Raw genomic sequence first — 25,918 nt, 5'->3', positions numbered from 1 at the left:
GAGATTCCTTCAAGCAAGGGGACACAGCACAAAGCAAAGTCCTTCCCCTCTCCTTGTCAGCAACGCAACAGTATGGCAATCCAGCATAGCAACAGCTGGACAATCTTCCTTCTTCGGTTTCAGCTTTCTCCTTGGCAGAGGTTCCTTCTTGATTCCAGGATGATCTAATTTTCTGTTGTCAGGGGTTCTGTACTTATACCCCTAAAAGTCTTTGTTCTCTTTGTGCAAGTGGGTCCTGAGCCCGGTCTGAACCAGTTCTGGGTGTTCCTTGAGCACTATGGGGCAGATTTACAATAAGTGACGCATCCCTGCATATCAGCAGGGATGCGCCACTTATTGTGCGCCGCAGCTCCGCCACCATTGGTGCGCTGCATTTACAATGCAGCGCACCATGGGGCAAAAACGGCACAGATGCGTCACGCATCTGTGCCATAAAGGCGGTGCATTGCTGGAATTGCATCACAAGCGCGACGCAGCTCCAGCAATGCTCTGGGGGGCCCTATCTGTCCAATGCTACGTCAATCCTTACGCCTGCTTCAAGCAGGCGCAGGGTTCTGACGCAGCATGGGCACAAAAGTGACTGAGTGAAATCTTGTAGACTTCACTCAGCCACTTTTAGGAGGCGTCCCTGCGCCGGAACGCCCCCGCCCCGCACAATAATGCCTCCTTCTGGCGCAGGGCTTTACAATGTGACGCATCTCCCAGATGCGTCACGTTGTAAATATCCCGCACAATGGTGCATCTTTTGCGCTGCTGCTGTGTCACAAAAGTGACGCAACGGCGGCTTAAAAGAGGCGCAAGGGGCTTGTAAATCTGCCCCTTTGTTTTCCTGGCTTCTCCTTTCCTTTCAGAGTGAGGGGCAGGGTCGTCAGCCGCCCAGCAGGAAGTGGAGCCAGCATTGTGGAAGGCAGGCACAGCCCTATTCAGGCCCAGGTGCTATCTCCTCCCACCACTCAAGTTGCATATGCAGTCTTTCAGCCTAGGGTTGACTCGGCCAGCCTCCTGTGGAATCCCCAGCCCCTGTCACTCTCAAACCAGACAGTCAATACGCAAGCAGGCCAAGGCACACAGAAAGGGCAGACAAGAGAACAGCAACTTTCTAAAAGTGCTGTTCTCAATCACAGGATTCAAAAACAACCTTTCCCAAAAGGTGTGTTATTAAATTCTGAGTTCAGGTATACTAGATTTGTATGTCCTATCTTGTTCCTATGGGAAGATATGCTGGTAGCCTTTGTAGCCAGCATCCCCCATGATAGCCTATGGAGCAAGATAGCCTTGCAGCAGTGAAAAACGAAAATGGCTGTAATTCACTACTAGAGCATGTCACCTGCACAAGTACATGCTCTTCCTTTCACATACACTGCACCCTGCCCAAGGGGGTCCCATGGGCCTAGTGGAGTGGTGTGGCTCACTGGTTAGAGGCGGCAGACCCGAAAGCAGAGAACGGCCCGGGACCAGGGTTCAATTCCCGACGCGGCAGGGTTGTGGACCAGGGTCAGCGGACTCGATAATTCTCGCCTCGGTGCCTACTCTAACCAGGGATCACACTCGGCAACTCTGGGCATTAGCTTGCCTCATCTCTACAACGGCCCCCCACATTCGCCGGGGATGCCTGGTTTCACCTTGGAGATACCCAGTAGGGACCATCTCACAGGGATAGCCAGGACGGGTTCCCCAGCGGTCTACAGCGCCACGACGCCTCAGGGCAGCAGTGCGCTTTACAAGACCACATACATTACATTACATTACATTCCATAGGGGTGATCAATGTGCACAAAAAGGGAAGGGTTAGGCCTGGTCAGTGGGGACACTGACCACGCCGGACATGGCAGTTCACAGACTGCACACAGGCACTGCGGTGGCAGGCCTGAGACACCATTTTGGGCCTACTCGTGTGGGTGGCACAATCAGTGCTGCAGGCCCACTAGCAGCATTTGTCATCACCAGCCCTGGCACACCCAGTGCACTTTACAAGGGACTTATTGGTGATACAAATGTGCCAATCATGTGTATTCAATCACAATAACAATTTACACAGAAAGCATATGCACTTTAGCACTGATCAGCAGTGGTAAAGTGCGCAGAGTCCTATTGCCAACAGCCACAGGTCAGGAAAAATAAGGGAGGAAGAAGTAAAAAGTTTGGGGATAACCCTGCAAAAAGGGCCAGTTCCAACAACTATCACTCCAAATGGGTTTACCACATGTTCTGTGATTCAGCTAATTCAACTAATGCTGTTAAGTTTAAAAATATATATATTTGGTAGAAGGTTCACCTTCTGTCGTTACAGACAATGGCATCCATCATAAAGTTGCTCTATATTCACTGACTTCGAATGGCTTGGTGAAAAGAGCAAACAGGTTGGTTAAAGATGCCATTCAAGCAGCCATTTCTTCTCATCAAGATGTACAAGATTTTCTTGAAGCTAAGTTGTGGTCTTATAACATTTTTCCTCATTGTACCACAGGTGTTTCCCTGTTTTTCCTCTTAAGGAACAGGACTGTTCACACCAGTTTATGTCCCAATTGGTTAATTAATAAGAACAACAAGAGCAGTATTGACCATCAAAATTGGCAGCTAAAGTTTTGCAAAAACAAAATCTAATGAAGTCCGTGCATGATTCTGCAAAAAAAAATGTGATTTACTCAAATTGAAAATTGGTGATTGGGTTCTCATTAAAAAAATCCCCAAAAAGTCACTAAGGGTTCGTCGAAATGTTCTTCATGTTATTATTGTATTCTTTTAAACAAGGTTCCATGATCGGACGCTGCTCTGTGTGTTCCAGGGTTCTGAGAACGTTAGTCCGTTTTCCTGAGTCCTGGTGCGCAGCGGGAGCGTCTGGTTGTGGGTGCTGACTTAAACTGAAATAAACTTCAATCTTTTTGCCTCAAGAAGTCTCCTGACCTTTTCACTACAGAGACCTTAAAACTGGTATAACATCAGAAGGGATCTACTATCCAAGACCAAAAAGAAAGGCAACGTGAAAGAAGATAAAGCACCTTTATATATACAGTCTAAACAAAAAAGGGTTTAAGAAGGAAATGCAGAAATAAAAAAAGCATTTAACAATATGCAGTGAAAAATGCCAAAATGGTAAGGGAATCAATATATGTGTTTAAAGATACTGAATTCAGGAAACTACAGCTTATACACTAGTAATCTAGTAGTGGTAAAGGGAGTCAAAACCCAGGAAATCAACCAAATCTGCGGTGTAGTAGAATGTTTAATAAAACACAAACTGCATGTGCAGTACCTCCAGGTTACTGTGAATTTCTCTACTTCTAGCATGTCTATGCAAATACCGTCCTGCATCATCAAAACATTTTGCAAAATGTATAAAACGTGCAACTAAGGAAACTCAAACTGAAATTCATTCTGTGAGCACTTTCATTGAAAAAGCTTAAAAGCATGTAAAGAACAAACCCCACAAAGCGGTACAATAAATAGCTAATTGATCACACCATTTCTAGTCTTCAGTTAAGACGTGAACAGTTATTCATTTTTAAAACTATACCGTGAGTAAAAAAGTTATGTTTGTTTCTGTGTAATTACTGCCCCTTACTTCAGGGCTAGTTAAAGAGCTTCAAGAATTCCTTCTTCAAATGGAATTCAAGCCATTTTAGCCTGAAAGAAGGAATGGATGCTAATGGCCTATATTCGCTCGAGGCTATAAAATCTTCTTATAGCCCTGTTAAGCGGTAGAATAATAATTTACCAAGACAATTACCACATGCTGGAATATTTTTGCGAGTTTAATTCGGCGGTATTAATAATAAATAAACTGCAATTTTCCCAGGTTGCTGGGGGCAGTGGAGAATTATTTTAATGAATATTTCAGTGCATCATTTTAACCGCAGTATTCAAGTGGCCCATAATTTCGCCATTGCAAGTTCAGTCTGCAGAGGGGCCCTAGTCATTAAACGGCAAACTATTTACACCCAGGCCCACTCGGTGATTTACAGGTCTTGTTAAAACCAATGCGAAAGAAAGCGAGGCGTGCCATTAATACGTGTAATTTGATGCATTTCTTAATGGGCCCGCTGTGATTAATGATTTTAGCAGTAAGCAGCGCGCTTCAGGCCAGACCGGGCTGAGCTCCTTAATACCCAAATAAAATGAGGGAAATGTGTTGGGGTTGTCGTTTTTATTTGCTTTGAGCTTGAACTGAAATATTTCACTTTGGTGTTGAATATCTCCTGGCATCTTCTAGCCAGATGTGTGCATGGTGGCTGTATTACCTTTTACTCTACCTGGCCATTTTTTTTATTATATGTCTACCAGTCAGTTTAGCTGCATCTTTTTTTAGGACTAGTTTTACATTGTAACACGTCGTATGTGCCGGATCTGCATGTCAAATGTAAACTTTTATTTTCTTTTTAATTTCACAGTCAACTTCATGATTTCTGGCGCCTGGATTACTGGGAAGATGACCTACGCCGACGTCGGCGATTTGTTCGGAACGCGTTTGGGTCCACGCACGCCGACGCCATGCTCAAAGCTGCCATCGAATATGGTCAGTCTTTTTTTTTTACCCTGCCACCTCTGACGTGCGTCTCGCGCACTATTATGTGTATTATGGAAAGCGCGCGTGTTTGTGTGAAGCATGTTGTGGCGCAGTCTTAAATTGGGAGGGAACAGCAAGGTCTGGGAGTTAAACTATGAGAATTGCTTTCCGTTTCTTAGAGATATAAATTCCAATACTGTATTAAAATATGTTTTAAATTTACCAGCTGTGTAACTTGACCAGAGTAAAGAATCAGATTGTTCGACAAAGAAAACACCTTAAACCGATGCTTTTCTTGGGATTTTACCGACTTTTGCTTTTCCTTTAGCATGCTTTGGACTTTTATTTACGATTTCGGTTTTAGCATTATAATGTTATCCTTTCCAGCATCAAACACTTGTTTAACATCAATATTTCCCTTATGCCTCTTGGAGATATTAGCGAGCTGAATAATTTATGACATCGTCACGTTAAAAAGCAGACTTGTAGCAGTTTGATGTATTTTCAGCCTCCGGCGTTGGCTGTGATTTATACCTGCTTGATCGCTGTGTTATTTTTCATGGGGTACTTAGTTTCCATTCATTTTGAAATCATTTTTGGTTATGGTAATATTTGAAATGTTATGCACAAACAACATGCTCTCAATATTCTTTCCATAGAATCTGAAGATATGTTCTTAAAATCTAGAGTTCCAAGATGGCGGTCCATATTGTCTTCCTTTTGTATTTGTTTATATTAGCAGTAGTTGGTTGTTTTCAAATGATTCCTTCATGTTTTGGGGTTCTCTTCACTGTGCTTTCAACGAGTCTTGCTAGATACCTACCTTATCAATAATTATTGTTTTCTTGACTTTTGATTATCACCTACGCTATATGTAAAAAGAGCAGATGAGGTGTGCAATGGCTCAGTTTCCATCTGCAGGCTTCCTTGTGCTTTCGATCAAAGGCTTCATCGTAAGTAAGTTTGATTGGCCCTCAAGATAGTAGACAGCCATTTTCAGTTCAGCACAAAAACATACAGCCATACTGCAAAAAGACACAATTAATCAGCTGCTGCTTTGGTGGGACATAATGTGTGCTGAGGACTCGCGATAAGAAGCTCCCTAGGTTGCTTGGAGATGTGCCTGCTTGCCACCTGATTTACCCGCTCTGTGTCAGACTCAAAATGTGACCTTGATCAAGAGAAATGGTCTCTCTGAGTAATAATGTATTACATCAGCATGCATGGTTTGCATGCGTATTCTGCACTATGGTCTTAAGTAGCCTTCATCAAGAAATGTTGAAAATCAAGCATTGGCCTATAGCCTTGTTGTCAGAGTAGTTTGTTGAACAAGTGGTGTGAGAATATTTGAAATGGCCCAAAATCCAAACTTGGTTCTGAAGGCTATTTAATAAACTATTTGTCTCGATGCTTTAACACATTTTCATCATAGTTTTAAAACACCACTACTGATTCTAAGATTACTTTTGGTATATAGTGTATGTCTGATTGCATTCTATGTAGGAAGCTGTTTTTTTCCGAAGTTTAAGTTATGAACTCAGTGTTTTTGTTCACTGTAGAAAGTTTTGGTTTCCCTGGGTTGTGTTTCTGTTAGTTATATAAGGCATTGCACAACCTATTGTTAAAATACTTTTGTGAGTGCCCATAATGAGTCATTGAAGATTCAGATCCATTCAGCTACAAGAGTGAGGTGTGAAAAGTATGGGTGTGCAACATTGCTTAGTTTGTTTTGTGAGATGTCATGAAATTTCATAAAATTATGGCTTTAGTGCGAAATGTGTTTTTACAGGTACAAAGTGTGACTTGTTTTCATGCAATCTCTCACTTTACCTATAAAAGTCGTGCAAGATACCACAAAGGAGTCTAGTTTGAGCATTGTATTTCTCCTGACAAGACATTTTCTGGGTGAATAAGCCACCAGCATGCAAACAATTTCGAGATATTTCTTAATGTCAAATTTTAGATAACATAAATTTAGGAAATTATGCAATTTTAACCCTATAGTTAACTATGTAAACTGGGTCAGAAAGCCCATTGGTAATGTTTTTGGATACTTTCAGAGTTATGACATATTGGGTGTTCATAACATTTTCAGTGGCCACTCTATGCCTCTCCCCCAAGAGCACCCATGTTTCGGAGAAGTGTGGCTCAGGGGTTAGAGGCGGCAGACCCGGAAGCGGAGATCGGTCCTGGACCAGGGTTCAATTCCCCGCCTCGGCGGGTCTTGGGCTAAAAATTCCACGGACTCGATAATTCTCGCTCCGGTGCCTTCTCGACTCTCGGGTTCACACTCTGCGACTCTGGGCAATAGCTTGCTTAACCCCTTCCCTGCTCATGACGAGCTCAGCTCGTCATGCAGTACACTGGTCGTGTGCTTATGACGAGCTGAGCTCGTCATGAACAATGGAAATCTGGAGGGTTCAGCACCTTGCAGGAATTACTGTAGCAGTCAAGGTGTTAATCTCCACAACGGCCTCTCACGGCGGGATGCCTGGCTTTCACCTTGTGGATACCCTGCTGGGGTTATCTCACAGGGGAATACCAGGACGGGTTCCCTAAGCAAGCGCCGGGAAACCCACTGCGGGTAGCTGTGCGCTATATAAGCTCAAATACATTTACATTTACATTTACTCTATTTTAGAAATTATAACTGAAGGAAATTTGTAAAAGTGGGTGATTTCCAGCAGTCTGGGACTGGGATAGAAAATGGCCTCAAATCCTGATTATGTGAACCAAGAAGTGATGATTCGGACCCCATATTGATGTGCATTACATAAATTGAGTCTGTGTTCGAACAGGATTGAGCACTGGAATTAATTGCAGTGCACTGCGATTCAAGTGCTTGCGTTCATGATTGCACTGACTGTGCAATGGACAGAAACTTGTGCATATTGAATTAAAGATCTGCTGATGCCCGAACATGGCTAACTCTGAATGACGTGCATACATTTACTTTTAGTATAGCACATTACAACGACAACGACGCCACAAGGTCTATGTCAGACCCACCTCAAGCCTAGTAGTGCCGCTGCCTTGCACAGATTTAATTGAAGGAGGGCCAGGGCAATGAGTTCCATCCTCGTGTCTCTTTCTGAATCAGTCAGTGGTGTGGGGCAGATGGCTGGGCTGCCACTGGTGTGGCTACATTTAGACTTGGATTTAGAAATCCAACCAAAGAATCAGAAACTTTTTTGCATAATGTGAAATTTCACATAGCAAGAATTCGGGAATTATGAAAATTTCACCAGCGTAACTAGCAGCTGAGGTGATGTCTCTGAAATCGAGCTACGTTACGAAAAGAATAGCTGAAATAAGTTTTTAAACAATTTTGCACTTTTAGAAATCATTTGAATTGTTTGTAAGAATAGAGCCGTATGGTAGGTTCTTCATGCCTGAATATTTATATACAATAAAAGAAAATGTTCCTTTATGAGCAGACAAAATTTAAAGGGTCTTGAGAGAGAGAAATACTTCAACATTTATGTTTATAAGCATACCTCTAGAGGGAGCTGTTTTCACCCTGAAGGAATGAAAAAGAGAAGAGAAATTTACAAGAGAAGCTGCACATAAGCACCATGTTATCCAGTGACTATAGTGAGGCGTGTAGAATCATACAATGTAATTAAAATGGCAACGAATTATGCTTTTAGTGCATGGAACAACTTTAACCCAATTAGATCACATTTACAAAGACCTTTGATGCAATGGGCGCATCTAGCAGATAGCAATCATTCATTTTACGAGTGTATAAAGAAAGAACCAGCTGCGCACCATTGATGTTTCACTTGGATTTGGTCTTGGAGCTCTACTGTCAATGATGTTTGAAGACAATATTTTTGCTGTAATGTAACTTGGGTCAACCCTCCACCTCTTAACTTCAGATGACTCAGTTATGTACTCTGGCAAGGATGATGCCCCCTCTATACATGTGTCAAAATTGTAAGGCAAGGCAGGTGTAAGCAGCAAGAGAGAGGACATAGATGAAATGTTTCCTGACTAGTAACAGTCAACTTACACCTATGCCAGATTCCAAATTCAATGTAAAAAGAAGAAAACACTTGGACCTTTACACAGACATTGAAACATATTTGCATTTGTGCATGTCAGGGCTCTGCTTGTTTAAGGCAAGTCCATTTAGGCTGTGCGGAACCACATGTATTACACAAGAGCCTGATTCACGAAACTAAAAATATAGCCCTACTTTGACTTGTATAGATTTCTGCATTTTTCAGGATTCACAAAATCTTATGGAGTGTGCTTCAGAAATCTCCATATGTTGTAGATTTCTAGGCGTCCTCCATTTCCTCTTGTTTAACGGCTGCAGATTATTTGCAATGTCCCGAAAGCTGGCATAGGGGAAACCTTCACGTGTACTTTATTTTACCTTTTATTTACCCTTTAAATATTTTTTAAAGTGATAAAAAGCATTCTGTTAGACCCTCTAACAATATGTAGGTGGTTGGTGCCTTTTTCCTCACTCTTTGTGAGTATTATTTTTCATTAAATTAAAACATAAACGTATAAACAAGCAAAAGAAAAAATGGAAGAAAAATCGCAAAATATTCTAATCTAAACTTTTCTTAACCAAAAAGTTAATTGTGTAAACTGTGTGAAAAGGGACAATAATTATGTTTTTGAGTACCTACCTCCAGAGTTACGGCATATTAAATGTTCAGAACATTTCCAGTGGCCCCTCCAGGCATGTCCCCTGGGAGTACCCGTGGTTCCACCTTTAATATTGAAATTCAAGCGGCATGAAAGTTGCAGAATTAGAGGATTTTGAGTAGTCTGGCATTGAAATAGAAAAAGTCTTCAAACTCTGATTCTCTGAACCAGGATTTGTAGTTTTCTGACCCTATGTTCATATGCATTGTTTAATTTGAAGCAGTCTTTACCAGGGTTCAGTCCTTGAATATTTCCGAGCACAGCAGCTGAACGTGCTTGCATTCTTGATTTTACTGACTATGCAGTGGCTGGAGACTTGTGCATTTGCATTAAAGATGCGCTGATGCCAGAACATTTTTAACTTCAAGTAACATTCACACATTTCACAACAAGGATAACACAGTTAAGGAGGTAGAAGTGTCATAAGAGGTGTAAGTCAGACCCACCACCAGCCAAGCAATGCAACAGCCTTACCATACACAGATTTAGACCAAGAAGACCTAGCTAGCCAGTATGTTCCATTAATCATTCACTTATAAGGCAGCTGGCTGGTCTAAATCTGCTGTGGCCCGATTTACATTTAGAGATCCATAAACCCATAAACAGGAAGCCTTATATTGTCCTGTGGCTGACAGGATATCTACAGAGCGATAGTTTTTCATTTAATTTTGCCACTTTTGTTTATAAATGATGGCACCTCCAATTTTATAAACTCGACAATTACCATATTTGTAATTTACTAATGCACAACGTTTTGTGAAGGAGGCTACATCGGCTTTGATTGTTATCTGCATTTTTTTATAGTTGTAGTTCAGAAAATAAATTTGAGGGGTGGCTCCTACCTTTATCATTAGTCCGATAACACATATGGCCGTACTTTGTTCAGGACATGGCATAATTATTATGCATCATCACACAAATCTTGTAAGGGGACTGAGGATAGATTGTTTGCAAACTGTTCCGCGAGATGTGGTGGTGTATTATGGTGACACTAGACCGTTGCATGAGCACCACCAGCAAGAGGGTACCATTACCTCAATGCCAGGGGGAAACAAGCTGTCACTTGGACTTGTGTGCCAAGAATCTTAGATTTGCTGCCCATTCATCCTTGAACTCCCTTAAAAGATGTCACTTGCAACATTAGTTCGTTTTTGCTTGCTAGTGAGAATGTAATCTTTCACACCCATATGGAGCCAAGATTCAGACTGCCCCTCCAAGTGGAGTCTGTTTTTCCTCACATTTATTTATGTGTTTCCTCTCTTTAGAATTTTGTTTTGTACTAAAAAGGTCTTTGTTCTTTTTTGTTAAATATTTTCATGTATTCGTGACCTTGAAATACAGTTATACATTATACACATATTTATGCATCAGTAACTGTTCTAGCCTTTCCAATTAAGTGCTCCATGAACACTTTGAAAAAACAATGATGACAGCCTGTGGTACAAGTACAATGCAAAACAGAAAAGGGGAGGTGGAGTGAAATGTTTGCAATGGGATTTAAACATATTTTGCAAAGGTGACTGTTTTCAGCATATTGCCTTTGCTTCAACCAAATGTTTTGATGCATGCAACTCGTGAAGAATGTGGCCATCTGCATTTCACATGATTATGTATTGGGAAGGGTTCTTAAGATTAGACAAGAATCGGTGATGAAAGTGATTATTTCTATAAAACAGATGTTTTTTTCTTTAAAACTGCTCTCTATAAAATATCTATTTTGCTATTTGGGCAGAACGTTTGCCAGCTACGCTTTTCCAAGTCTTCTCAGTTTTCTTAAGTCAGCGATACATAAATTCACATAATTGCTCAGAAATGTTTGATATAAATTCATCTGGTTTGCTTCAATTACGTGACTTCATTATTGGATGTCAAAGAGTAGGCATGACTTTTAAAAAATGGTCGTGATTCAAAAAGTCTTTCTTTGCAAGTCAGATTAGAACACGAGAAAAGTTTCCAAGTCTGCGTACAATAGTTTTCCTAAAATACAATTGCTGGATCAATGTAGCTGTGTATGCAGGCTTGACACTTTTTTTGCATTTGTTCTGACCCAAAAGTCATAACAGTGTCTGATGGTAGTCTGAGAAACGCAGTGCAAATTATGAGCAGCTCTACAATTGTGTGTTCTAAATCAGTTCTACACTTATTTTCAGTTTTAAACTTAATCCTAAATACTGCAGTTGTGAGTGTCTAGAACACCTAGGGCCTAATGGACGAAGCTTTTTTGTATTTGCAGAAGGTCTTATTTGCAGAATCGTGCCGTTTGCGACTGCACATTGGTTTTTTGGTATGCGACAAACACAAATAGCGATTCACTAATACACTACAGACTCACTATTTGCTATTGCAGCTACATACCGAATTATTTGGAAGGGCGTGTTAAGAAAATCGGGCTTCTTAAAAAAGAAAAATAATATATATATTTATCTATCTATATATATAGCTTTATTTAAAAGCAAGCACAGTCATGGTGCTCTACTGACCTCACTAGGCTATCGTCCATTTGATAGCAGCTATTCCTAGTGGGTGGCGATTTGTAATCTACTTCATTCATATTTTAGGTATATTGAATTACAATCCAATACAAAGCAGGTTTTATTATTTAGGGTGGTTTGCAAAAACATAATGCGTTTGACATAAGTCGGTGCTCAATTTGAAAGCACTTTTACAAAATACGTTCTTAGTACATCTGGCCCCTAGTGTCTCTCAGGTGTGAGGTCCAAATTCTTAAGGGTAGTAGAGGAGGTAGAAACAGGGGATGCAACTGCGCTGTTTTAAGAAAAGGACCTCCGGGCTGACGTAACCAATTCTGCGAAAGAGTATTCTTTACTGTAGTATTTAGCGCATTTTCCTGCTCACTTTTTGCAGATTTTTGGAACCTTTGTTTAAACTAGGGGTGGGCGGAATTTGCGTAATCGTGTTACGGAAATCTCAGCGAAATGGTAAAAAATCTCAGCGAACACGCAGAAATTCCACGAACACGCAGATTTGCCGGTTCGCAATGCTTTTTTACTGTTCGCAATCGCTGTTTGCGTGCTTGGGGGAAACGTCTTGCGAACACGCATCTTGAGAACACGAACCAGAAAAAAATTTCGCGAAGTCGCGGAACGCAGAATTTTGGCCAATTTCGCGTTTGCAGAACGCAAAATTACCCAAATTCCGCAAGTGGAACGGAATTTGCCGACCAGGCCTAGTTTAAACCTTGCACAGCATAGACTTTTACAACTGAATAACCAACTACAAGCTTCCTCCTCAGAATTAGGCTCACTTTGTAAATATTTTGGTATAGAAATTTCAAGGTCACAATGTTTGCATGAAACATGGAGGACATGTAATTAGTCTAGGAGACATCATTGATCATCCATCAGGCATATTACCCCTGAGATCAATTTCCTATTAATGTAGCGGAAGGTGAGTGTCTCAGAGAATTTATGGGGTGGCTTGTAATTTTGATTTGATACTAAAGCTGAAACACAAAGTATTTGCATTTGCCTTGTCCTTGGTAATCTAAAAATGGCTGCTTTGAAATGCTGCTATAGCATTACATGGGTTTTGACAGTAAAAGCTGTGACTGTGGCAACCCTAGTCACCAGTAGAGTCAACGTGGCTATTAGAAATTAGCCGATTTTTTAAAGGATGTATCTGCATTTACAAGATTTCTGGCTATTGTTTGGTGCTTTTTTGAGTTGTAGGTAGCGTTTACCCACCCATTGAAAGGCGAAGATAGTTGTCACATTATTTCTTGATAATTCAGAGTTTACATTAAGTTTTCCATATTTGCACTACAGTTTTCCTTTCAGTTTAAAAGCGTATTTGGCAAAAAGTCTACTTTAAATTAAAATGTTTTGCAACTCTACACCTGCTTTTGCTGCAAAACGGCTATTAATGAATTGGTGCACAGATTATAAGATCAGACTCGAAACTCGTCATTATCCTGATCAAGGAAGCCTGCAGGGCAGATCATATGCAGTTTGCTTGCCAAAAGTGTGTGCCCCTCTGGATTGTGACAAGAAGGTGCTCAAGACATTGGTTTGGAAATGTGCTAATAAAAACAGCCCTTTGGCTGCAAGCAGGGCCGTCTTAATAGCATTATAGGCCCCTGCCTACACAACCACTCACAGGAATAAAAATGTTTAACGGGAAATTTGGGTTATTGGGCCCCTATGCTTGGCGGGGCCCCTCGGGCAGCTGACCAGCATCCTCATGCGTTGAGACAGCACTGGCTGCAAGCCACTGTGGCTTGGGGGGGGGGGGGGGGGGGGGGAGGGGTCCCTAACCCTTCATACCCCCGTTACCACCAACACTTCAGGAGGGGCCACTTCCACTCCAGCACCGATGAATTCTGTGATATTTGGGCGACACAGGGGCCCCTCCTCACGTTCTGCAACCAGGCCTCCTCATTTTACGTTATGTCACTGACTTTGGATTGAGGTTTTAACGTACAAATAGGTTTCTTTTCTGACTTTAGATGCTCATTAGTTGTTGGACCGCTTCCACAGCCTTCCTTCTTTGAACTCCCAGTCTCCAAAGAGGCTGTCAGGGTGATGCTCAGTTTGTGCAGGCGAAGAGCAGCTCCCTCCCTCTGCAAGCTGTATTTCTAGTTGCGTGAGCCATCACAACAGCCCTGGGACTATCACTTCCATCTGTCCCTCGCACCATTGGATGCGCTCTTCCCCGCAGGGTAGCAAGAGAAATGGTTTCTCACTTGGAACACAAACTCTTTGGAATGTTAAAGAACACCATATTTTGTGAAATGGTCTTCAAATGTTGAAGAAAATGCAAAGAAATCAGCAGTAGCACAACTGACTGAAGTATGATCTCGCAGGAGACAAATTCTACATTGCATACAGCAGGGCAGTTCCTCCATTCGACGTTGGTTGAATAAATTACAAAGCACGTAATTCTGTACACCCTTGGTTTACTGTTATATCAAAATAATAGCCACCGTATTAATTATTATACTAGCCATTTACTTAATTTACATCACTGATATGCGTATATAAAGGTGCTCAAATAATAGGCGGTATTGTTACCCAACCAAAATACTAATTTGGTCAACCTTGGAACAATAAGAGTATAAATCGGCCATTTTCGAATTTGGACCTATAGGGAGCTAGCTGGGTAATGGGCAGGTGTGCAGTCCTAATATTAATTCTCTCTGCCATATATATTATTTCATAGGAGGAAGACATTGACAGACTCAGGTAGAATTTATTTACGTGGATTCTATGGTAAACCAAAGTTTGCTTTCCACAGTTAATCCAGATGTACTGTTAAGAGAATGTGTCAAACTGGCACCTGGTATTCAGTCCTCAAGTAGGTATGTATGTGTCACTTCTATAAGCTAAACTTAGCGAAAAAGGCAGCGGAGTGTTGTACAAAGTAAAAGACGACATAAATGTAATGAGTGATGAGGGTTGTGAACTGTGTAGTGTTCTTTAAAGAAATGTGTCTTTAACTCTTCCCCAATTAGGAGCAGTGTTATGCATAGGAGGATTTTGTTCCAGATCCTGGGTGCACAGATGGAAAAGGCGTATTACTTTGTTTTTAATTTTTTACACTTCTCAGTTTGCAGTCTGATGCTGTCCTGGCTGTAATTGTGGTGAGAACCACCATAGACGGTGAGCTTCTTTGCAAGACAAGCAGGAGTGCTGGTGTTGATGGCTTTGTAAGCGATAAAGCTGGCTGAAGGTGCATTCGGGCAAGAGGAGCCAATGGAGTTTCTTCAGGATGGAATAAATTGCATCAAGGCCTTTAGTAGAGTATGAGCATAAATAACGTGTGGTTGTTGAACAGCACGCTTGGTGGTCTGCAAAGTCGTAATAAACAGACCCTTAGAACTATTAAAAGAGCATGAAGTTTCTGCTGCATTGCGGAGGAGATTGGGAAAGCAGGTGTAGGGATGGTAAACAAAGGCTAGTCAGGGACTTGACTGATGGGAAGGGCATTTTTTTTCTAACCTTTCTAAATATTATACCCTAACAATTTGAACTCAGTCATGTCTAGGTTACAGGTAATTTGTGCTGGAACTTCAAATCTGTAATTAACGTCGAGCTATCTCTTTGAGTTTTGGTATGATGAATGATGGAACATTGTGTGCTTGAACCGGCTTAAGTGAATCAGTAAAATAATTTTACTTGAGAGTATGTCAGTACTATTAGTGACTCTTCCTATGTCATCAGTCAGCCCGCGCTGCAATTCAGGCACTCACAAGATACTCAGAATGAAGGAGTTGTTGACCTAGGATTGTTTCCATAAACGTTACCCTCTAAATAGCTCTTTTGTTGCCTTCTTCTTTTCAAGAAGAGGTCCACCCCTGACCGTCTGTCACCTTTGTTCTGTGAGACACCCTTGAGCTGTACTGCTGTAATGCCATTGAAGTCCACTGGGCTGAACCTGTGGGAGTTGGTGAACTTGGAGGGCAAAAAGAAGCTTTTTAGTCAATGGCTGTACTCAGCCATGTTTGATTTTTACTCGCATTACTTTCTGGGACGCATTCCCTGAAGATGAGCTACCACATGCTAGTACAGTAAGAGAGTAGAGTGTGAGACCTTCTTAAAGATTGGATATAGTTCACAGACCAATGGCAAACCATTCACCCTTTCGAAAATCCACATTTAACTCACTAGCATTTCAAAACCAGTTTAGAGGAATCTGGAGGAGGATGAAGAATTTCTTGCCTACATTCCTGTTAGATTGTTTTCTTGAAAACCAGAAGTGCTGTCCCTGCCTCAATCTTTTCATTTCTGGAAGAAAAGAACCAGCAGAACATGTTTCCCATTCTGCCCTTGATCCATGGGCTCATTTGGGTCCATTTTGCTAGGGGCAGATCCCCTTCTTGTGGAGACAGATTCTCCCTAGAGAGCTTGACGATTCCGGACTAGATCGTCTGCTGATCAGTTTACAAGATTCCATAGGAGACTGTGGAAGATCTGCACCTGCTGTGTGGCCCCAACAAATGTTTACAAGATAATTGGGCCCCATGCCTAGTAGTGAAAAAGGTATGTTTAAAAAACACAATTTGTATTTTTAAAAAAGTTTAGTGTGACAAAGCACATTATTTGTAGATTTCAAAAGTCCGGGGTGAAGCAGGAACATCCATCAGGTTGTGTGCCTCTCACAAAGGGTCTTCTGCCAATCCACATTTGTGTTATGGAACCTTATGCTTTTGTCACCCTGGACTTATAAGAACGGACTAGCAGCCTAATTTAGAGGTTTGTATGAAGTTGCATCTTTTAAATATTGTGGATTGCATTTGTTCTCTTGGTGGGAAAATTCTGGCCTCTGCGGAACTATCAATGTAAACGGTAGGTGGCGTTTCAAGTAATTTTTTTCTGTTTACCATTGCTTAATATACCTTGTTGATAAGAGAGAAGCAAAGGGAAAATGTCCCTGTATGCTGGGCAGATGACATGGTGGGCTCTACATAATTCTCTAACTATGAATCACGAAATCTTAATTGGAGAAAACATCTTCATCCACAACTTGGTGTGAGTGCATGCCAGTCGCAATTGCGGCTCCCCCGCTAAGGCAGATGAGCTTCGCCCTAGTGCTCAGCGAGCAGTACAAAAAAAAAGAAAAAGAAATGATAATAACAAGAGTTATAATAATTTTCATTGCGGGAATCGGAGCCAAGTCGGGTGGGGGGGGCTGGGCTCGCCGCTGTCAGAGCAGAGTGAGTGGTTTGCACTCCCTAAGTGCCCATGATGGTTTGGCCGACACTTTTGGGCTGGCCAAACTATCATGCGCACCTAGCATGTTCTCCACCGGGATGTGTTGCACAGCCTGGTGGAAAACATGACCAGGCTCCCAGGATCTGCCTGAGCGGCCTGTTTGGCCACTCAGACCAATCACAACGCTGCTCATGCAGCGTCGAGATCGACTGGGAGAGGCAGGGAGCCTGGGTGCTTCCAGTTCTGCGGAAGGAGGAGAGGTGACTGGTGTGACGACAACAGGTACGTTTATTTTTATTATTTTTTTCATCCCCGCCCCATTCACCCCATTCCGAGGCAGCCACTATGATGAAAAGCAGCCCCCTTTGAGACCCCCGAAGCTGCTTGGCTTATCACCTTTAATTCACTTTCGATTCTATTTAAATAACGAGGCAGGCGCTGTAAACTGGAAGGCAAGAATGAGGTTTACTTACTCTAGAGGAGAGCACGTCTACCGCAGACACCGGGATTTCTCTCAGGGAGGTGTTCTAACTTTAACTCTCCAACAGGCTACTTTTATACAGTGTTCCGACAATACAATCTTTATGAGCCGTGTCATGTAGGCTTGGTACCCCGCCCCGGACAAGATGCCATACATTTCGGACAAGTTGGTTCGTACCCTCCCAATCATAAACAGTCGGACATATGATGTTTATCAGGCAGCTGGCCTTTGCCTCAGGGTCGGTAACATGTGAGACTGGTCAGGGTTTAACGTCCTTTACTGTTGATAGGAAAACAAGGTCCATTGTCCATGTTGAGGTGCATTCTTTGGGGTGCAATAAACCAGGTTAGTGCGGGACCTTTTGGTATCTACAATCTTTGGTTACATGCATAGGGATGGGGAGAAACAAGGAATGAAGAGGTTTGCGGCGGCAATAGAATGTCGTTCTTAAGCTAACATCAAACGTGGGCATGTCCGCTAGATTATGACCCTTAGCACACATACCAAGTCGGTCAGAAGGTTATACAGATACTTGTGGAAGTGCAGGTGAAACAGGGGTGACCAACAGAACACAAAATGGTCGCAGTCGATCAAAATGGCTGTGGCCCAGGGCCTGACTGGGAACCAAAACCGGCCCCGGTAAAGTGCTCGGCCGGCCCCACTGAGGGTAGGCTGGCGGTGCGACAGAGCTCTTGCCTGGGCCGGTTTTCAGCTGATCTTGTTACAGGGCCTATTTTGCAGCTATGCTGCATAAACGGCCCTGTAACAAAAACGGCCCCCACCCTTGCGGCGCACCGGGGGATTGCCCGGTGCCTGCAACGGCCAGTCTGGCCCTGCTGTGGCCTATGTGTGCGCAAAAAGGGGCCATCGAGCAAGATGGCGCAGGTAATGTTCACGATTATCGACCAAGGTTTCACAACTACTGCTCAGTCGGCTTCACTTTGTACAGTTGTGCCACCAATAGTTTTACCAGTTGATGACCAGTGTTTTCAAATGCACTCACTTTGCACATGCACTTGGTCTAGAGCCCTGTGCAGATGCTGTGTTCAGGTTCGAATTGCTTGCCCTTTTCTTGCTTCAAAAAGATTTGAAGACATTTTGATGAGGTCCAATCATGGACCTGTGTCAAATCATGCGTTTGCACGTTCCAGAGGTGCTAGGTCCTAGTCAGTCCTCCGGAGGATACTTGGACATTCTAGCTTGTCTTATTTCCTTTGGCTTTTAACACCACACCTTTTTCTATCATTCTTCAGCGATGCCTTTTTCCAAAACTTTTGAGTCACTTGCCCAATTTTGTTCATGGAGTTTTTTCTTATTAGTACTTATTGTGACACTTTAAGCTTTTAACAGCACTGGCATTTGCTTGTTTTGTTGCATCCATCCACTAAGTTTTTCTATTTCCGTACGGCTAAGGCCATGATACAAAATGAGAACCAAGATGAATCTTGGGATATGCTCCGAAAATAGGGAACTGTAGCCCTCTTTCACTTAGCTCAGACCATCTTCTTTCACAGTACCTTCAAGAAAGGCTTTTTGAACGTCATCTCTAAGCTGAATCTCTCTATAGCTTCTACTCCTCATTTGAGCCTCACGGTTTGCATACTGATCTACTCCATTCACTTGCCTATAGTTTGAATTGAAAATACATATTAACTTTTATTTCAGGGTTTATGAACCTCTCAAACAGTTCTTGTATATATTTTATATAAAAGTGTTTAGTTTTTCAATGAGACTCTCAACTTAGTTGTGTTAATATAAACAAAAGATCAAGATTAGTCTTTAGAAGCGTGTGTTCTCCACTGTTTAAGTGTAGTTTATCCTAATTTCCCATTTCTCCCTTAACAACGTTCTGTTTCCTTTTTTAAAAAAATGTGTTTCTTGCAGCACTATTATGCCTTTTTAGGCCTAGTTTTTGCTATATAAAACTACAAAAATAAAATAAATAAAAAATACCCTGATTGAAACTTGTGTAGCGTTATGGTGTCTTCTGACTCTGCGGTGTGAGTGGAACCTCAGCTCATGTCAGAAGTGTGACTACTTTCACCTACAACCTGCCACTTCATGTCCCAACCGAGAGAATACAAGGTCCATTGATATCACCTCTGGTCAGTGTTGCATTGGATTTTTAAGGGTCCTGTGACATTGAGTTGAGCCTAAGTACCTTCTGTAGAGTAAAGGTAACATCTCATTCAATTAAAATTCGATTAACCTCACTGTTGATGCTTCCTTAGCATACCATTGTGAAAGGATGAAGTACTGTAGTGTATTGAGACTCAGGACCAGGTTTAAAGTGTCGAGTCTTTTGGAGTACTATAGTTCAGTTACCAGCATTACATGGGTGCTGAGAACAACACACATTAAGCGGAGCATCAGAAGAATAACGCGTGAACTGTAACTGTTATTTTTCTCTCTTTAAGACCATTAAATTCTGTTTGTGATGGTCTGGCCACTCACAGAGAGCCAAACAAAATTTGGAGAAGCCACTTCACCAATTACATAGAGTAAAGCAGTACTATAGGAATACTGTGTGACAGTACTGTGATCTAGCTATTGGAGTTTCGGTTTGGTCTCTACTAAAAAGACAAACCTACCACATTGAGAGCCACTGATATGAGATATTTCTCTTAATGTGTTGATCTGAAGGTATAGGACTGCATCACAGAATGTTTGCAGCCTTAGCATTTAGAAGGAAACCGCCATGTTGTGCACAGACAAAGGATTTTCTATTGTTGAAGAGATATTATCATCCCTTATGTGTTTTTTTTCTTTTTGTTTTTAATCACATTTTTATTTGCTTTTAATGACTACTCCCTTTGGCAATCTCACTGAAATAAATCTAAGATTGAACTATTTTCAATTAGGGATAAATGACATTCCTCTTAGGCCATCAAATCTAAATTGTGAGAATGCAGGGCATGTCTTAGAAAATCAGTAAACTCTATTAGCAGGCCTGTCAATATAAAAAGCGCGTTCCATTTCCACCCCTTGGTCTAATAACCTTTCCTCTGTTGCTGTGAGGCAGTTCACGTAATCAGTATATATTGTCAGCTTACTGGAGTTGGGCAAGCATGAAATGAAAATTGTGTTAATATTGATCCAATCCCTTACCTGCAAGTGTCCTTGATGTCCTTTTCCTGTGAGAAATAACTGCAAGTCTTACATAGTAATTACTCGATGGGAATTGCAACACATTAAGTGAAATATGTGTAACCTTAACAGCTATTTTGAATATGTTTCCAAGGTTTTTGCATTCATTCAAACCAGGCCATGTAAATGTTAGTGATGCAAAAACGTTGGTACTCCTGCTTACTTTCTTAAATTTAAAGCATTACAATTCTTCAACACCGGCTCGCCTGCTTACTTTGTTAAATTTAAATCATTACAATTCTTCAACACCGAAAACACCATACTTTTCTTAAAAGAGTATGGTGTATTTTTAAATTAATTCAAATATACACTATTTTTATGAGAAAACAATATTGTATATGTGAGGTTCTCTATTTTGAATTATGTTTTTTCTGCATCTACCTCTCCTGCATCCTTTCAGCTAAACACACTGAACATCTGGAAATGCAGATAAGGAAGCAAATTGTTAGATCTGTTTATATACTTCACAACAACATTTAAAGGTGACTTCCTTGGATTTTTCGTTCCCCAAATTTGTCATGTCGAGATTGTGTTTCTCCTTGAGATAGAGTTTCAAAACCTCTATTTTAGGTAGTTACAAGTAATTGTTAGATTGGCATCTTTGGTGTGGTTTACCACCCTTTTTCCTTCAGACGTTCTGTTTTTCCTGAATTCGTTTTTGCTAGCCTTAGGACTCTGCACACTTTATCATTGGAGAAGGTGGAGAAGTGTGGCTCAGGGGTTAGAGGCGGCAGACCCGGAAGCTGAGATCGGCCCTGGACCAGGGTTCAATTCCCCGCTTCGGCGGGTCTTGGGCTCAAAAAATTCCACGGACTCGATAATTCTCGCTCCGGTGCCTTCTCAACTCACGGGTTCACACTCTGCGACTCTGGGCAATAGCTTGCTTAATCTCCACAACGGCCCCTCGCGGCGGGATGCCTGGCTTTCACCTTGTGGATACCCTGCCGGGGTTATCCCACAGGGGAATACCAGGACGGGTTCCCTAAGCAAGCGCCGGGAAACCCTTTGTGGGTAGCTGTGGGCTATATAAGCTCAAATACATTTACATACATTTACATTGCCAGCCAGTGTCAAAGTGTGTGTGCTCTCTCCTTAAAACCTGTTAGTTTGGCTTCTACCCAATTGCCATATTTTATTAACTTGTAAGTCCTTAGAAAAGGGGCCCGAGCTCTGCCCAGGGCCTGTAATTTAAATGCTGCAAGTCGGCCTGCAGCACTACTAACAAAACCAGGGCTAGACACGGACGATATGAACAACTTTAGGCCTCTGTCAAACCTACCTCTCTAATCCAAAATACTGGAAAAATTTGTTCTGCCTCAGTTAACCCAACACTTGGAGAAAATCAAGCTCCTCGACCCACACCAATCGGGATTCAGAAAGGGATGCAGCACTGAAACTGCCATCCTAAACGTCATAGACGATATGCACAAATCACTTGACTCAGACCAATGCTGCCTTCTCATTCTCCTTGACTTATCGGCCTCGTTTGACACTGTTGATCACGCATTGCTCCTCAAAGTCCTTCAAGAAAGAGCAGGCTTGGAATTGACGGTACTAAACTGGTTCTCCTCCTTTCTACACAATCGCTCGCAAAGAGTAAAAATCAAAAACTTTGAATCCGACCCCCTACCCGTCATTAGAGGAGTCCCACAAGGGTCAGTACTCTCTCCCCAACTCTTCAATATCTACATGGAACCCCTCACCACGCTACTCAGGGATTCCAACATCCCCTTTCACCTCTACGCTGATGACACGCAGATCTATCTGGAAACCACCTTCATGGACGACATGCTCAAACTTAATGACACGCTCAAAGACGTTCAACATTGGCTCTCATAGAACCACCTGAAGCTTAATCAAGCGAAGACTGAAGTTCTACTCGTCTCCAACAGAGACCAAAAAAAACAAATTGAAGAATGGCTCAAAGCCATCGACGTCCTCAATGGCACCCTCAAGCCGAAGTACTCGGTTAAGTCCCTAGGTATCACCCTAGACCCCAAACTAGACATGAAAAAACACATTGCGAGCTCCGCCAAAAGCGCTTTCCTCAATCTGAAACTTCTCTACAAAATAAAACCCTTCCTGCCTCCAAAAGACCTTCAACAGCCCACTCAAGCACTGGTGCTCTCCAGAATTGACTATGGAATCGCAGCCCTGACCGGATCAGCTAAATCACACCTAGGCCCCTTGAAAACCACCCTCAATGCTGCGGATAGAATGGTCACAGAAACTAAGAAATTCGACCACATTTCTCACGCGCTCAAGGATCTGAAATGGCTCCCTATTGAACAACGAGCCAACTTTCGAACAGCATGTCTTACACACAAAGCCCTTCACACAGGCAAACCAGAATACCTGGCCGCGAAACTCAAAAGGGCCGGCCAGTCCAGGAATCTCAGAAGCTCTAACACGCTCCTTCTCATTCCATTGAAATCTCGGAAACGCAAAACTATAAGTAAATCCTTTGAGGGCAATGCACCCAAGATCTGGAACGCCACCCCCCCCACATTCGAATGACCTCCTATTTCCCGAAATTCAAGACTTTACTCAAAGCCCTCTTCCTTGAGTGCACCTGAACTGAAGGGGAAGCTCATACAACCCCCCTGTAGACCTAATGATCTGTATGATTGTTATTTGCAGTGCCCATAAGTTGTCCAGATGTGAATTCTACCTTCGCCGCTAAAACACATTGTTGTACCTGTTGTGAAGCGCTCTGATACCCTTGGGTCCAGCTAGCGCTATACAAAACTTATAATAAATATACATAAATAAACAAGTAGCCCTTTAAACATGTCTCAAGACAGCCATTGCAGCCTCTGTGTCTGCAGTTTTAAACTGCCATTTCGACCTAGCAAATTCAACCTTTTGCCAGGCCCAAACCTATTTTGTAACACACATAAGTCACCCTTAGCATAGGCCCTGGACAGTTCAGAGGGCGGGGTACAATGGTATTAAAAAGTAGGATGTACTTTTACGTTTTTCATGTTCTAGTAGTGAAAAACGCTTAGATTTGTTTTTCACTACTGCAAGGCCTACCTCTCCCATACAATAACATTGCAAAATACTCTGCAAAGGATTACACAAATAGATTATAAGTAAAACAAGACCAAAACGACAATCTAATATGTAGAACAGAAAATTTTAATTTAAAAAAATTAAATCAAAACATAGGGTTTTGAGTCAAAAAGCGCCAACCGGGGACATGCTAAACTTAGTTAAATCCACAGTTCAGGCAGACCACGTTAGAGGGAAGGCTGGCTATACGACTTGTGCAGGTCACGCTGAAAAAGTACCTTGGATAGAGGAAGCGTCGACATCGAGAACCCGATGCTAGGAGCAGAGGAGGCTATGCATCGTGTAGATCCCGTGGATGTAGGCACTGCATCTGTTCCGATCTGCACAGTCAGTGAGGCTTCCTTGACAAACCCCTTTGCAATGCAGACGCGCTGTGCAGTCTGCTAAAGCTGTGTCTTTAAGCAGCAGCTGCGTCTGTGTCGAAGGGCGATGCGTCCGTTCCGATTTGTGCAAAGTCATTGATGCATGGATACTTCTCGGGTCAACACAGAAACAAGCACTTCCAATGGCCCAGGACTGGGTCAGCACTACTTAGCAAGGCAGAATTCACAGATGGCTGAGTCAAGGTGCTGTTTTAGGAAGTCTTTGATGGCCCTGAGACTTCAAAACAGGGGTCAAGGCAGCAAGTCCTGGAAATCACTCTGGGTTCAAGTGAGATGGGTCCAGTCCTTTTCCTCAGCAGGGCAGAGGATAGCAGGCAACTGTCAACAAGCATCATATCCGAGCAGAAAAGCAATTGTTCTTTGGCAGCAGAGTGGCAGCCCTTGTATCAGCACCGCAGCCCTTCTTCCTGGCAGAGTTGTTCACACGTCTAGTAATTTACTGTGCGGTACCCAATACTTATACCCAGCTGTGCCTTTGAAGTGGGAGTGACTTCACACTCCCACTTCAAAGGCACTGCTGGGTATAAGTATTGGGTACCGTACTGTAAATTACTAGACATGTGAACAACTCTGCCAGGAAGAAGGGACATTTTTTTTTCAGGAGGAGGTCAAGATAGATAACTGGAGAAACCGACAGGCCACTCAAAAATTGCAGGGTGCAATCCGGAAAGTGGGCCGTACATGCGCGGAAATCTCCGACAGAATGTCTTCTGTAGAAGTACGTACAGAAAATCTCGAGAAGGACCTCTCCTCCCTCCAAGCGCAGGGTCAGGAGCATGATGGTATTGTAAAGGACCTAATGCTGAAGATCGAGGACCAGGAGAACAGATCGAGAAGCAACAACCTTCGATTTCTGGGGATCCCTGAAGGAGTGGGAGGGAGTGATTCAAGGGCTTATATGATCACACTCTGCAAAGGAGCATTTCCCGAACTCCAATCCTGGGATTGGGACCGTGAAATCCAACGAGCACATCGCTTCCCATTAACTCCCTCCAAACGTCCTGGGACATCAGCGCAGTATCCTCGTGCAATGCTAGTATTCCTAGACAACTTTCTTCTGCCCCAGGTAATTTTTGACCTTGCACGACCCACCAGCAAGAGAGAATTCAACGGTGTCACTTTCTTTAGCAGGCCTGACTTTGCCAACGCAACAGTTGAGCGAAGATGGAGGATGCAACAGCTCTTCGCCCCCTTTCAGCAAGTCAGGGCTACGGTATACTTACAAAACCCGGCACGGCTAAAAATCATCTTCAGTGAGACCACACGCAGCTTCTCTTCAGGAATTCAAGCACAGGCTTATCTCAGGGAGATTTCAGAATCTAGAAGGGACAAAACCAAGAACTAAAAATTATCATAAGTTCCCTATACTCTAGTGCTGAGAATGGGTATCGACGGAGACTAAGATAGAGATCAAAATGAACAAAAGTGGGTTTGGGGGGGCGGGGGTGGATAAACTAATAAAAAAAAAAGGAAAACATTTTGCTTGCTATATGTCTATAATGTCGGGAATGTCAACATAATTTAGCAACTGTAAGGTTAATAGGGTGCTGCTCTTCTCCTATTCAGTTATATTTTTCTTCCTTCTTAGCTTTTTCTTTCTTACACAAATTATTAGCACAGTGGGTCGGATTGAGGGGGTGGGACTGGGGCCCTGACTGATCAGATGTCCTCATCCTGGTTAATGATGAACCAGGTAGCCTCAATGGGTTGTGAAGGGTGGGGGGAGGGGCTCTTGGGCTACGGGACATGGTTAGGGACGGGGGGCTGGCATCATGTAAGCTATCATGTAAGGATGTTTCTTTTTTCAGGCTTAAGGTGTTTAAGTTTAAGGTGTTTAAATTTCGAGATCTCTCATGGAAAAACGTAGACACATTTAATGAGTAAACTACGCATAGCAACAATTAATGTGTGCGGACTTAATGATATAAGGAAACAACGCAATACGGCTGTAGCACTAAGTCTTCTTAGAGCTGATATCTTATGTTTGCAGGAG

At 42.5% G+C, this 25,918-nt stretch overlaps 1 protein-coding gene across 7 annotated transcripts in view; it reads left to right on the top strand.

Annotated features, from left to right (window-relative positions):
• NBEA (neurobeachin) overlaps nt 1-25,918 on the top strand; it is a 1,820,918-nt gene that overhangs the window by 1,112,113 nt on the left and 682,887 nt on the right. For all 7 annotated transcript variants that reach the window (XM_086935110.1, XM_086935108.1, XM_086935109.1 and 4 more), the window contains one exon: nt 4,389-4,513. In XM_086935110.1, coding sequence (XP_086791236.1) covers nt 4,389-4,513 — 125 coding nt within the window. The remainder of the gene's footprint in view (nt 1-4,388; nt 4,514-25,918) is intronic.

The sequence above is a fragment of the Lissotriton vulgaris genome, chromosome 8, assembly GCF_964263255.1.
Source record: "Lissotriton vulgaris chromosome 8, aLisVul1.2, whole genome shotgun sequence".
Classification (NCBI taxonomy): domain Eukaryota; kingdom Metazoa; phylum Chordata; class Amphibia; order Caudata; family Salamandridae; genus Lissotriton; species Lissotriton vulgaris.
This window is presented reverse-complemented; position numbering and strand designations above follow the sequence as displayed.